The sequence below is a fragment of the Lampetra fluviatilis genome, chromosome 1, assembly GCF_964198595.1.
Source record: "Lampetra fluviatilis chromosome 1, kcLamFluv1.1, whole genome shotgun sequence".
Classification (NCBI taxonomy): Eukaryota; Metazoa; Chordata; class Hyperoartia; order Petromyzontiformes; family Petromyzontidae; genus Lampetra; species Lampetra fluviatilis.
In genome coordinates this window covers 31889571-31905081 of record NC_136275.1, presented here as the reverse complement: position 1 = coordinate 31905081, position 15511 = coordinate 31889571, and the positions used below count along the sequence as shown (strand labels likewise).

Sequence of the window (15511 nt, the reverse complement as noted above, 5' to 3'; positions counted from 1 at the left end):
GTCACTGGGAACCAGCAGTGCGCACGAGAGGGTGGCGTGGACCAAACCGAATACACCGCGCAAGGGGAGGCCCACTGGCATTTCGATGAACTTTCATCGATTTCAGGTCGCGCTTCAATGAAAGAATACCGATTGTGACGAATGGTGGCGTCTAGAGTGGCTGTACGGTGACACGAACCCATTGTCTATACAATCGATGCATGGTATCGTGAGATTAAGAATCGACATAAATTGATAAATCGATAAATTTTTCCAACCCTGAGTATACCCCCATCCACCTTTGTCTCTTCACTGCGCATACTGACGACCGCAAAGCCGCACCACATCCGATTAGCACGGATGACTACATACGGTGCTAAAGAAGTGCGACATAGAAATACAGACTAACATTCAGTCCGAGCGAACATAGTGTAAATGCCCATCGTGGCCAAGAATCGAACCCAGGTTATGGGGCCGTCCATAAATGACGTCTCGCGATTTTGGACGATTTTTTACCCCCCCCCCCCCTTCGTCACACGGCGTCACAAAAAGTCAGACCCCCCCCCCTCAAATATGACGTCACAAAGCTCTGCCTCCCCCCCAAACAAAATAAAACGTGCTTCAAATGGCTTTAAACTATTGTCATTGTAGTGCGTATTTAATGTGCCGCTGCATTCGGATGTTGTAGGAGAAAACATTTATTAAAAAGTCTATTTAATTAAGTAGAACGTGTTGTTTATGTTTATTTAAAGTTGTGCATTTTTATGTGACGTCACATTTCTCACCCCCCCCCCCCTCGTCACACATCGTCACAAATGTCTGACCTGCCCCCCCCCCTAGGTGTGTGACGTCATTTATAGACGGCCCCTTATGGGGCTCAAGGCACGGTGTTTGAGCCACATCTCACCATGCTCCAGTTCACTCAGCTCACATCCACGACGCGGGTACATAGACAAATACAAAGCTCGGGAGAAGGCAAGCATCAGCCATGGCTGGGATTCATCAGGCAGCGCTGCCACATGCCCAACAAAGCTGAATTCAACCGCACAGACTCAAAGGAGCTGTGTGTGTAGACGCGAACAATAGGTCCAGTTGAGCCAAAACAGCCTTGAGATGTCATGCTGATGAAATGTTAAAAAATGCATGAATAAAACACTGTCAAACTGTTAAGGAATTAACTTAAAACGTAGGAACTTATTTCATTCACTTGGCATTCATTTTTTCTTAAATAATGTATTTATAATAAATGGAGGCCTGTTTGAATATGCTGGTCGGAATATGTCCCGAAGGTATTTCTCTCTCTCTCTTTGACTGTCGCAATGTAAAAAAAACTCGTCTCGCGAGCAGTGTTGCGGAATTTACATGCACGCGTCTGCTTATATCGCATTTGTACGTATGAATGGTCTGACTGAGCGACTGACTGATGTAAATTATGGTATTGATCTTAAGGGCTGGGAATGCTGTAATTTGGCACGCATATATTTTTGAGTCTTTGCACATAACTGAAAACGTTGACAAAATCAAAACCTCAAAATTGGGGCCCCAAAATAGTTCCACTCATAGGGCAGGGTCAGTCTTAACATCTGAATTGCTTTAATTCTCAAGCTAAACATGGAAATTTGATCCCTCTCATCAGTCAAACAAGTAGGTCACCTCTCATGGAGTGTTACACTATGGCCGTTAGAAAGTTGACGGAGCCCTCAACACAAACATATATTTGTACAGCTAATCACAACATTTTCCACATTTGTACATATAATGCTGAACATACAGTAACCATGCATGGTAACTTGCAAGTGTATGCACAGTTATAATTCACATCATTACATTTTCGACCGTTTCGAGTAAATATAACGTGTCCAATAACTTAACTTTCCCTAATCATATTAGAAAGTTATCGATGTCCTTCATGTACCCAGGGAAATCATCAATGAGTCTCAAGATTATTTTTCAGTAGGGTCCTGGACATCAGAGTGTTTGGACAATTATATGAATGGGTTTCCGTTTTGGCAAATGGGAAGAAACTGGAATACCCCGAGAAAACCCACACATCCACACCAAAACCCACCCAAAGCTCCGCACGAATATATCCAATATTCCAATGATCTACTGCCATCTCCTAGCAGTCTCATGAACCTATAACACCTGGTATTCCCAGGTGGTCTTCCAACCAATTACAAACCAAGCTCAACATTGGTGAGATCTAGATCGGATGCATCGGGGGAGATTTTTTTTCATAGCCCACGTGTAAAGGTGAAAGTTCAATGCAAATGTTGCAGTTCCACCAAATGATTGAGGGATAAAATTAAGTGACGAACATCTCTTGTAGCTCTTGTGAGGAATGTTCCTCTAAAATATTACATACGATGCTAAGCATATGTATCAAACGGATTACACACATTCACATATACTGTTACATTTCCCCCATTAACTATGTACATTTGTCATCCTGCTCATTCTGAAATGGCTAAGTGAAATAATAACCAATTATTCAGGTTTCCATTTCGAAATCGAATTTATATATTTACATATATGTATACAAAAAAAACCTTGGAACCTTCCATGATGGCTGTAAAAAGTTCCATAGGGGCGAAATTCCAGCTCTCCAATCCAAGTTAGTTTTTTTTTTATGTGAGTGCCAATTAAACTCGCATCGTTCCACTAACAGCAAATTACGGTTTCAATCTCTCTCCCGTGTTTACGCTTAGAGGGCTCCCAGGGTTGTGTTGGCCATACCCTCGGAACGGGGAGGAATTTTAAACAGTCAGAGATGACTTTGTTGGCATGACATCGTAGCTGAAAACCAAACGGCGGGCATCGTTAATTCCCATCAAGACGTTTCCCAGTGTGCTCGTTCACGCAGCCCATTTCAAGAAGCAGAGAGAGCAGGCGGAGCCAACGGTGGGCAATCCCTTACAACAACAAAGCACGTGCACACACGTGTGAAAACTAGTGTGTAACCTTATTTTGAAAATGAACGTTTAATTTGACATGCGTTTGTCTCTTCTTGGTTCTTTCGGTAAAGTCACGTAGAAGGGAAATAATAAAATAGTAAAAATAAAACATAATAACATACAATTCTCACGACGTTTTGGCCACAACGCAAGCAGCCGTCCTCAGGTGAAGAACAGGTCTGTCGGAAAGACAGCGTCTGAATGAACATCACCTTCACCTGAGGACGGCTGTTTGCGTTGTGGCCGAAACGTCGTGAGAATTACATTTTATTATGTTTTATTTTTATTATTGTATTATTTCCCTTCTACGTGACTTTACCGAAAGAACCAAGAAGATGAATCCCTGCAGTCACGAAAGCTTTAAATCGAAAATTATGCGTTTGTCTGTTTGTTCCTTTCACACCGACCCCAGGACCCTTTGCGCCGCTTCAGTACCTGGCCGCACGGCTGTGTTGCCGTTGGCTACGCAGCAGGGAATGCTGGGAGATTTGGGGTTGCCGTGGTTACCGGCGCCCACGGCGACGGGCTGTGGAGGATGACGGCACTTCATGGGACTCACGTGCGCTGAGGATGGGACAGCCATTGACAACGAAACAAAAATTGAAGACGTCAAAACAAATTAAAATAAACACCGAGGAAAAGAAAAAGCATGAATATAAAACGATAAAAATAATGATAGATGTGAACAAAGACACGTGGGTGAAATCGTACAAAATAAAAATGTTATGAAAGCTCACAGATCATTACGCTGACCTTTCACAATGGATTGCCGGGGATTTCTGTCCGTGTGTTCAGCTCTGTTGCATTGATTACGAGCTATTTAGAGCTGGCCATCATATTTACAAATATTCAATTTCCACGTGACACACAGATAAACAGCGCAAGAGGCACACATTAACACCTTTTTTGCAAAAGCATGGAGTCATTCGACATACAGTCCTGTAAAAAGGTTCACAATGGACAGGACGATTTTTAACACGAATGCTTTTGCAGCCAACATGATTCATCATTCATTTTTTGAGTCAGATCGCATCAAGAAAATGTGTGTCATAAACCCGCCTCCACTCGACATAGCTAATTAATAACGTTGTCACGTGATGAACAAACACGTCAATTTATTACGGCTTCAGCAGCACCATCGGTGTTGTTTTATGTATGTATTTTGAACTTCTTTCGCGTTGTATGTAGCCAACCGTGCTAAACACAACATTTACATGGGTGCGACGTTTCACCGTGCTAAACACAATATTTACATGGGTGCGGCGTTTCGCTGATAGCTACAACCAGCATCATCAGGCATTTTCCAGAATTGTCCTAGCGAAATGTCATACCAATTCAAATGCTCTGTGCTGAAGCAGTAATACGTTGGCCACGTTTGTTCACGTGTCAACATTATTAATTGACTGCGTCGGGTGGAGGTGGGTTTGCGACAAACATTTTACTCACGCCATTTGCCGCAAAAAAAATCAATTACGAATCAGAGAACGATTTTTTTTACATCTGTCCATTACTGCGACGGCTCTTCACTCGAATCCCGGGAATTGCATCCGAGAGATGGAAATACATCTCAAAATTCACCCACCCCTGTGTGACCGCACAGCAACCAACATTTTTAATTAACGAGAGTGACACGATTTTAGCTGTGCTTCTTGCATCTTTTCCTGCTCGTCACAAAATCAAGCAGCAGAAAACAAAACCGTGGAACTCCCCTTCACGTGGCACGCGTGTGATTGTGCGGCAGAAGCAATCGTGAGTCTCCTACTTTACAGTTCCCCGTGCATTTCGCACGGATTAATGAGTTGGAAAGTTGCAATTTTATGAAGACCAGACTCCCTGCGTGTGTCCATTACAATTTTGGTTATATTGTTATTTAATATTTTTCATGTGTTATTTTTAGGTTATCACATCCTGATTTCTGGCAGCTAAGAAGGTGATAAAAAAAAACTTATCTTGTTCATAATGATCTGGGAAAGCTTCGTAAATTGAATTATTGGCAACGGAATATTCATGTCCCGATTGGATAAACACTGAATGTTTTTCTAAAATCATATTCTTGCGTGTCCAATTACACCACAGATGAAATGTAAGTGCACCCGTTTCACATTAAAACTTGGAATCGCATATACATTTTTCCACACTGACGATCTTAACTCTGAACATGGCAGTGATGAATCAAGATTTAAATCGTGTGTCCCAGAAAATTAAAACGATTGAAAATTCCATAATTTTCAAATTACAGCTTTGTCCAGTGGGACAGGCAAACTTGGACAAGAATGAGGCCTACATGAAGTTCTTCCTCCTGCAAAAAGTAACTAATTAAAAAAAAACGAATGCCAAACATCACAAAATATTTAATCCAACTTGAGAAACGAAAATCTGGCACTTGAAAATGAATAATAAAGTAGACCTAGGCTTAGTTTTTTTTGCTTTGGTTAATGCTAGGGCCAGGTTCATGGCTATTATCAGTGCTTAGCAAAACGTTGGGATCAGTGTTCAAGTTAAATGTGTTGTGTGAGCTGAATTTGTGCTGTACATAATACTGACATGAATCATATTTATACCTTCAATTACATTTACTTATGTATGTTAGGATTAATATCATGGTTAGGAAGAATGCAAGAGTCATCGGTGATGACGAGAGTTAGGGTACGTATTATGGTCAGCATCAGGGCTAGTGTCAGAGCGTAAGGCTTAGGATTAGGTACAGAGTCTGTGTCAGTGTTACAGAGTGTTAGTGCTCGTGCTGTCAACGTGAGTGAAAGTGTTAGTTAGGTTCCCTGTCAACATGCTCGGGTAAGGTGACGGTGTTAGTGATGGTTTTAAGGTCAGTGCCAGTGTTAAGATCACAGTGTCCGTGACAGCGTGAGGGTCTTTGTCACTTCGGTTCAGCGGCAGCGGTTGGGTCAGCGTCGGTGTTAGCGTCCCTTACCAGCGGTATGGTCAGTGTCAGTGGCAGCGTTAGGGCCATGGCTAGTTGGGCACCTGTGCGACGGTTGATGACCTCAGCGATGGTCGGAGGGAAGAACCCGACTCGATCGGAGCCCCGAGCTTCCTGCACCACCCCCTTCCACCGCCCGTCCAGGTGCTGCCCGACCACCTGTAGCCGGCAGAGAACGCTAAGCTGCACAAGCAACTGGGCCAGCAGCGCCAGCGACTACTGCGACCGTAACAGCAGCAACAGCTGTCAAAGCTGCTGTGTCAGTTGGTAATGGTCGTAGCAGTAGTGGCTGTCGCAAATAGCAACAACAACGACAAAGATCCACCCCCTATAGCCTTTAACAGATTGTTGGGGCAAGTGCTGTTAGCGATTACCTGTGAAGGCCGGCACGGCACACGAGGTGGTGAGTGGCCAGCGCCAAGCCCCGGCAACCTTCGTCTCATCCGGGGCTGATGTTTAACACACCACACCAGGTACTCATTTGAAGATGAGTTGATTGATGGGGAGGCCATGGACCGGTTCAAATTTTCGCCACTGGTGTTTGGTTATGAGTGGGAAATCATGCTCGGGTCGCCGGGTTCGTAGCGCAGCGCGCTAAACACACACAAAGACAAAGATCCCCCGTATAGCCTGTAACAGACTGTTGGGGCAAGTGCTGTTAGCGAGCACCTATGAAGGCCGGCACGGCACACGAGGGGTTGGGTGGCCAGCACCACGCCTGGTCGCCTTTGTCTCTCCAGTGGCAATGTTTATACAACCACACCAGGTACTTATTTGAGGCTGAGTCGACCTAGGGGAGGCCCAGGACCGGTCCAGATAATCGTCATCGGTGTTGACCGTGAGCGGGAATCGAACTCGGGTCGTCGGGTTCGTAGCGCAGCGCGCTAATCGCAACACTACTCTTCCCCAAACACCACACACACACACAGAAGGACACGTGCACGTGTGCGCACATGGCAGAATGCACTGCACACTCACCGTGATGGTGTCCCCGGCTTTGACCGTGAGGCTCTCGGGGTCGTACACATTGCTGAAGTCCTTCACCGCCCGCACCTGCAAAACTGCAGAGGCCTCTGTGCATGGGACGGAGGTCAGGAGATTGGAGGTGGTGGACAGGTTCACGCGATGTGAAAGAAACGGAGACAATGAGATGAGAATTTCTTCGGGAATAACAATGAACCAGTGGGTTGAGGTTATAGAACATTTGGAGGCACTGATTGGGATTTAAAGATGATTATCATGATGTCAAATATACTGGTGACTTCTAGATTGCAATTCCAGGGTGCTCACACTTTCACCATGGCAGAATCCCCATAATACATTTGAACTTTCGCATTTGCACGTGAAATGCACTTTCATTAAATGTTAAAATACCACAATACCCAGTGCAATTATTTTTAATCAGCATCGAACATATCTGAAGCCTTAAGCATCACAGAGTGCGAAAAAGACTTTAATATTACGCGGTGTGTGCGCTAAATTAAACTCTGAAACTGTGCCGTGAAAACTTGCCATCACGGGGCAGTGTGTTTAAATTGTTGAAATTGCACACACCACATGCAGCATGTTTGACCGATCACTCCATCCCGCACCAGACACCTCCACCACAAATGTGCAGATTGCACCTTGATTAAAGCCCATAAAGACCCTCATCAGCTGCATGACAATTATCACCCCGCACGAAAGAAAGTGGATGCTGCCCAGGAATAATGATTATCATGCCGTCAGTCCGATTGTTGCTGCTAATGTTCTATCTCTTGGCTCGGCAGTTGAAACAATGGTGCACGTTTCTTACATTTCTCTGCCGCTGATCCACCCAGCACCAACGAATAGATTCACCACGGTTTGACACGTAGGCTTTCGCGACCAATATTATTCATAATAAAGGTTTTTGGGTTAGAGCGCGTTATTATTAAATGCGTCGTAACCCTCCACCACCCGACACGGCCAAACAGTAAAAAATGTGTCACGTTTACAAAAGACAAATAGTTCACTACTTTAGCCCACCGGTGTGTTGAAGAGTGAATCAACATCATTTACAATTTTTGAGTACGACGTTTAGCTGGTAATTACATCCAGCATCATCGGGCAGGTCGTGTGTAATGGGGTAAAGTGTGCGGTACCCCCGCCTCTTTAAACACGTCTGGACAGCATGGAGGAGTAGGGCAAAAATACCCTCCAGAGGCATCCTCTAGTGGAGGCCCTTCTGCTAGCAGTGGTGTGAACAAGCAATTGCAGGGCTGCACCGTTACCTTTTACTAAACAGACCATGGGACGAGCCAGTCCATTAAGAGATCCTCTGTTTTGTTCAGGGTTTGTACCATACAAGAAATTTGCACGTGGAAATGCACGCACACAGACAGACAGACAGACGCACATGTTCGGCACGTGTGTTTTTGCACGCACGTGCTCACAGAGGAGCGGACGGATGGACGGTAACAATATTTGCCAGATACAGCAATAAGGAGCCTGTAGGCCCCCTTAAAACTGTTACTCACTGCAATGGCGTCTCATTACTGAAGGTGCACAACAGTTTTAATTATTGATTATTAAAGTTACGTAATAATAGGTACTGTTGAAACGTAAAGCTCTATATTTGATTCCCAGAAAGGCTAAGGATCCCGCTCCTCTATAATTATCATCAGCTCTCGCTCAACGCTTCAGAAGCTTGCCACTTTTCTTTTCATCTCACTGATATGCCAACTATGTCCAAATTTATTCGCTCAGATCTGTTTCTAGTTTGGCAAAAAAAAAAGATTAAAGCGTAAGTACATCAAGATAGAGTTCCCCAGCTAACATTAAGGATTCCAGAACCGTTACAAGTTAGAGATCATTCAAATTCATGCTCCAACAACATGCCATGATGATGAAGAAGAGGACCAAATGTGTTGAATATACAGTGTACGCCAGCTACTCATCGAGGGTAAAATGCGGGGCAACATCGTCATGGTTGACAAATGCGAAAAGGAGAGACGGGAAGACGCTTGGTAAATTTGGCAGCGGATTAATGAGAGAAATGAGCATCTGTTTAGAGTTTGCAGCCAGCACAATGCATGTATGTAAAGTAATGAACACGTTGTTCTTTTTTTTTGTTAGAAGGAAACTAGAAAATCAACACGGAGAAACCCAAATGGAGGGGTTAGGCATGAGATCGACTTCCTTCTAATTACGGGAAATCTGCTTCTTTATCGCGTTGGCTGGAGTTGAGATTCTACCAGCGAGAGTTTTCGCGACGTGACACGATTTAAAATTTCGCGATGTGCAGCATGAGAACCGATTTTTTCCGCAATGGCCTCTGCTGACAATGATGTAGCGTTGTTGTTGGAGCAGCCAACAACAATTCCGAATAGAATGTCCAGTGATAATAATAATGTTTTTAAACCAGCGAACAAGTGGAGTGGATCTTTTTGGTTGTTTCGGTAAAGTCACGTAGAAGGGAAGTAATACAATAATAAAAATAAAACATAATAAAATAATTCTCACGACGTTTCGGCCACAACGCAAGCAGCCGTCCTCAGGTGAAGACCAGCGTCATTCAGACGCTGTCTCCCCGACAAACCTGGTCTTCACCTGAGGACGGCTGCTTGCGTTGTGGCCGAAACGTCGTGAGAATTATTTTATTATGTTTTATTTTTATTATTTTATTACTTCCCTTCTACGTGACTTTACCGAAAGAACCAAGAAGATGAATCCCTGCAGTCACGAAAGCTTTAAATCGAAATTTAAGTGGAATGGACTCACCACGCAGCATCTGTTTTATCTCCTTGCTAGCCTGCGATCCCGTGAACTGGTTCACGATGTCCAGCGCCGTCTGGTTGTAGGTGTTCCGAATGTGCACGTTCACGCCGGCCTGCGTAGGTGGGGGGGGGAAGTGAAGCGAGGGTTGGCGGATCACACACAGTGAACCATGATGCGTGCAATACTCCAAACCTGCTGGTGTGAAATATACCTGCTGTCTCGGGTGTGGACCAATCAACTTCAAGGACAGTGCATTCATTATCAGAGTTATGTTTTTTGTTTGCATTATGACTGCAGGTATTGTGGTCTATGCAAACATGACTCCTCGTAAAAAAAGGTGTCAGTTTTGTTGCCAGATAAAAGGGTAAAAAAACGAATTATCATAAAAAAATTTACTGGCAAATGAGGTACCAATGGTATACCTTCCGGGGTCGCGATATAGTTGCAGAGCAAGCAGATTTATAATCTTAATTTAGGAGCTTTCGTGACTGCAGGAATTATTATTTGGTTTTTTTCGGTTAAGTCACGTCTAAAAATAAAAGAATAAATTAAAATAAAATAACTTATGTTGTCTTTTATTTTTAGACGTGACTTAACCGAAAAGAACCAAAGAACAGATTTATAATGTGTCCACCCGGTAGATTGTGCGTGTTCTCCCCGAGCAAGCGTAGATTTTCTCCGCACACTCTTGCAGTTGAATAATGAATTAATAAGACTTTAATTCGAAAACACACACACAAACGAGTCCTCGTGTTTTGCTCTAATGAACACGTCTAATTGTGTTTGCTCTAATGAAGATTATGATGGTGCACTCACGTGCATTGGCATCCCCCGATGCCAGCAGTGGAAATTGCACGTTAACATGGCAGGGTACAGTCCCTCCATTGGTTAAGGTCTCTTATATACTACGGGTGTAACAATTGACATACTCGCATTCTTGCATCACCCACTCGCCAAGGGTTTTAAATTAACTGTTTCTATTCAAGGTCATTGCAGGATTCGGGAATAATGCACGCAAATTGAATGCAAACGGTCATGCATATCTTTATATTAAATCAATGAATAATGTACAAAAGGCACACAAAGAACACAATTAAATATATTGTCTCTCCAATGCTAACGCTAATACATCAAAATAGGTACTCGTTCATGGCTAAGTCGGCCAAGGAGAGGACCAGCACCAGCTTAGATAAATGTCACTGAATTGGGCCGTGAGCAGGAATCAAACTCGGGTAATCGGCTTCAGAGCACAGCGTGCTAACCACTGCGCCACGGCTCCCCACGTATACACACAGACACACCCTAATATTGAATTAATGGTGCACAAAATGCATACAAACTATCGCCGATCCACACGTGCACACACGAACGCAAACAAAGAGCCACGGCACGCCCACAGGGGGAGAGATGTCACCGCGTCTGGGCGGCGAGTGAGCGAGCAAGTCGACTGCGGGCAGGGAAACCAACCAAGATCATCGGTCAACCCACCCCACCCCACACCCCCTCTACATAAAAAACACAACACACAGGACCCTGGTCCGACGATTAGGGGCAGGTAATGGACGGAGAGGCGTGCGCGTTACCCTCATCACCGAGTCTGTCTCCCAAACTGCCAGGGATGTTCCCCCAGGTCGATTGCAATCAATCGTGGCCACGGAGCGAGCAGTGCGGGAGCACGAGCTCTGGCAATGGAGCCGAGGCCGAGCGCAGCGCGAAACCGCCGCGCGCCGTGATGCGGCGGCGTGGGTCGTGCACTACAGGCGAAAAGAAACCCGCTCAAGCGAGCCATTTGCGATGTTCATCACCCCTGGTCCACCCTGATCTGCAGGCGCACAAACCATGGCAGATGCGCATTCCCGACGCACAAATGGAAAATTGTAAACTCTCCGGTGTGCGACTGTGGTCATCCAGAACGTATAACGACGCAACGCCCGAGCCGCAAATACGAAGGAGACATCACAGCGGTACACTCCGCTGCTCCTGACGAGGTCGTCTGGCCTGAACACCTGAATGTGACATCGTAGCTGTTGTGCTGCATCAGCAGCTGTACGACAGAAGGAGATCAACTTTGGTGACCCCAAGCACTGTCATGAAAATTCCACATTTCCATGGTGGCAACCAGACATTGCAATTGTTGACTTCCTAAGTAAGTAACTTCATTTGGTATTCGAGTCAAGCTTATAGCACTATGATGGGCTGAGTTGACCACTGACCAGCATTTTAACTCTCTTGTGTTCCGACCGTGAGTTGATTGAGCTTAGCACCGTGCCAGCCAATGCATCGACCAGATTTCCACAGTGATCGTTTTTGGTAAAATGTAAAGGACATAAATACAAAGACAGGACGATGAACAGATACAAAAGGCAAAAATACAGAGGCATACAAAGATCAACGAAGACAAACACAGACAAATGGAGAACCGAGCAGGATGACATTGAGTTCTGTTGCTTTGTTTGCTGTTATAAGTGTGATGATCAGTACTGGGCATGTAAACATTCACCCCCGTAGAAAATTTACAAATTGCTGTGATATGTGGTCACGAGCCAATTCAAGAATAGATTATTTTCTTTATTTTTAACCATCTCTTTTTAATTGTTTCTTGTGTCATCTGTTTCATTTCTACAGTCCCCCCCCCCACCCTCCCCACTCCATCAGTCTCAGTGAATCGTTTGCATACACCTACAATCAAATGTCACACGTACGATTCGATGTTCAAATTTCTAATTTATTTTACTTGACCAGGTGAGAACTCAGAACGACAGGGGAGCCTCATTTGCTAGAGTCTGCCAATTGGGGGGCGACAAACACTCCGTACAATCCAAATTCATAATAGAGGTGTTTGGGGTTAAGTCGCGTACATATAAATGTGTCGTTAAACCCGCCACCACCTGATACAGCCAATTAGTTAGGTTTGTAACGTAAATAAAATAAGCCATTTCGTCATTTTAAATTGATTCCTAGGCTCAAAATTAATATGTACAAACATTACTAGTGTAATGACAGGGTGACACCTGCTGGCCTGGAAGGGGAATCACGGGTACGGGCACGGTTAAGTAACAACCAATCAGAGAGGGAGGTGTATCTGGAGCAAAGGGAAAGGTGGGGCTATTCGAGATACTCCGGGAACCTGCTCGAAGGTTCCACGAGAGGGCGTGGCCGGAGGCGGGGCCTAGCCACGCCGGGGGGATATAAGGGGGAGCGGATCCGGGGCTCGGGGTTCGTGTGTGGGGTCTTAGGTCCTGGCTGCATCGCTGCTCGCCGACATCTCTCTCTATCGTCCGGCCACGTGGAAGATCTCCTGCGTGGTTTCCATTGCCGTCATCGTCACGCCGCCAGCCAGCGGCGTAGCCGAGTGAGGGAGATGGGGCCACGCCGAGTGATCGGCTGTGTGTAGCCAGTAGAGATGGTAATATCTAGCGTTGTACTCAGTGTGAGGAAGAGTAAGTGTTGGCCTGTGTTGCGCCCAGTGTGAGTGATAAAGAAGAAGTACCCTCTAACCGACGTGTCGCGGAAGTCGCTCATTAGACTCGTAACTAATTGGCATGTTTTGTTTACGTGACAAACCTTACTGGCTGTGTCAGGTGGTGGTGGGTTTAACGACACATTTATTTTGACACGATATAACCCAAAAACCTCTATTATGGATAATATTGGGCGCGAAAGCCCACGTGTTAAACATAATCCGAATTGCAGGCCATTTTGAAATTTGGCAAATTTGGACCCTGACGTCCGGCACACACGATGACCTACTTCAGCGGAGAAATGATGTCAGGGGACCTTTAACATCCACTTGGATGAAGCATTCCCATAATGGTTGTTGCACCCGCAGTTATAGTCGGGGCGACCGCTGGATTCATACCGCGAACTTCTGCAGCAAGCGGCGAACGTGCTCCCGCCAGGCCGTGTCACTGCCGACGTTTGTACATGTGAATTGTGAGCCAAAGAAAATGTTTTAACCAATCAGCTGGCACATCATTAGATGGCTGAATATTACAGCCAAGTGCGGTTGTGGTGGTTGTAGTGGTGGAGCACGTCTGTGTGTAAATTCGCACCTCCGATTAGCGTGGTTGGCAACATACGATACAAAAGAAGTTCAACGTTCATATATACATACAATCCAGTGATTTATTGACTGGGTTCGAGATCTTTGTGTGTGAGCAACACGCCAGCAGGGCTACAAGTTGACCGCTAGATATTAGTTCAGCAAGCCGCTCACCTACCTTGAAATTGGAGGTTGAGTGTTCTCTTCTCGTGTGTGTGTGTGTGTGTTTTCTCCACGCCCTCTCCAGGTAAATTTACTCAATTAAAAAATCAGTCAAGCGGCACAATGCGGGGCCCTCTTGAAAAAAGTTGTCCTTGAGAATCAGTGAGGAGGCTTTTCTGGGTATAATCGAGTTAGATCTCCTGCTTTCAGTTAACGTAATACGTGTAAATACACGCACAGGTCAATTCAGCAGACAGGCTGCCAACAAAGAGCATTACGCGACAAAGTTTCACTGAGGAAATCACCGCATCGCTGATATTCGGATGCACTTTAATGCTGCTTTCCAATGCATATTTAATGACACTCTTAGCACAACCCGAAAAATATGCTGTGTTGAGTTGAATGCATCCTTGAACAAGCAATTAAAATGTGATAAATCTACTTTTTTTTTACATACTTGGCCTTTGAAGTGCTTGACGCAACTCGATCATTAATTTACAGTCTACGGTTGCCGAAGACGACACCGTTTATTGTAACAATGACTTTGACTTACTCTCTTCTGGAAATGACCCAAAATGTTGAGTTGTTGAAACTGTGATGCCATCGCATAGATTCAGCAGCATCCTAAAAAACTTCGATATGCAAACCTTCTTAGGCCCAGGTTTAGGCCCAGGTTTAAAAACAAAAATAGTCACAATTTTGCCTCCCGGTTTGCGAGATAGAAAAATATCCTCTCGAGGCACAAACTGTAATATTTTAGTTTACCCAAATTGAATCGATAACACTGGTCAACACACTTTTTCTGGCATAAGGTATTCCAACGGTTTTAATGTAATTTTGGGGTGCCGATTCCAAATCTGACATCAGTTTGTGTCTATCACATCAGGTTTTTGAGATATCAAATATTGCATTTTCAATAAAAACTGCAGAAGAAAAATATTAAATAAAGGTGGATATCTACATAAAATTATATTATAAAACACACTATCCTAAAAATACAACACCATATTTTAACACTAAAGCAGCCACTGACTCGCAACAACTTGCAATCATAAGTGACAGAGTTAATTTCGGGTAAAATCAATTAAAATGGGGTATGCCGATAGCATAAAAATGAGATGTGATAGAGCAAATCTGAGATCAGATTTGGAATCAGCACTCTGAAATTAGTCTAAAACAGCTGCAAAAGTCCAGGCCAGAATTTTTTTTTTTTTGACCAGTGTAATATTTAGACCTGCGATTATATTTGTACCTGCGTGGGGTACACACTTGATCCCTTATACACGGATTCGATAGAGTCGACTGTTGTTGCTGTACCACATCCTGGCGAGCCAAGGGAAGGGAGTTTCACAACATTTGTGCGATCCACCAACCCACGCCTCGACCAACCCTCGCCTCCGCAACAGTGACGACTATCTGAACTCTTCTTGGGTCTCCTCTTGGTCGATTCAGCCTCAAATGAGTACCCGGTGTGTAGTGTCTAAACATTGCAACTGGCCACCCACCCTCCCGTGCTCGCGAGCAGCATTTTCCCCAACAGTCTGTTAATGTTTCACGACGTTTCAGCCACAATGCAAGCAGCCGTCCTCAGGTGAACACCAGGTCTGTCGGGGAGACAGCGTCTGTCTCCCCTACAGACCTGGTGTTCACCTGAGGACGGCTGCTTGCGTTGTTCTCACGTCGTGAGAATTATTTTAT

At 44.7% G+C, this 15511-nt stretch overlaps 1 protein-coding gene across 5 annotated transcripts in view; it reads right to left on the bottom strand.

Annotated features, from left to right (window-relative positions):
- The window catches only part of LOC144934737 (caskin-1-like), a 151011-nt gene that overhangs the window by 55384 nt on the left and 80116 nt on the right, over positions 1 to 15511 (bottom strand). For 3 of the 5 annotated variants that reach the window (XM_078860851.1, XM_078860824.1, XM_078860860.1), the window contains 4 exons: positions 9613 to 9721; positions 6850 to 6944; positions 5916 to 6030; positions 3369 to 3497 (listed from right to left, as the gene is read on the bottom strand). In XM_078860851.1, the coding sequence (XP_078716977.1) occupies positions 3369 to 3497; positions 5916 to 6030; positions 6850 to 6944; positions 9613 to 9721 (448 nt within the window). The remainder of the gene's footprint in view (positions 1 to 3368; positions 3498 to 5915; positions 6031 to 6849; positions 6945 to 9612; positions 9722 to 15511) is intronic. The other 2 variants (XM_078860832.1, XM_078860842.1) reach the window with 1 other exon arrangement.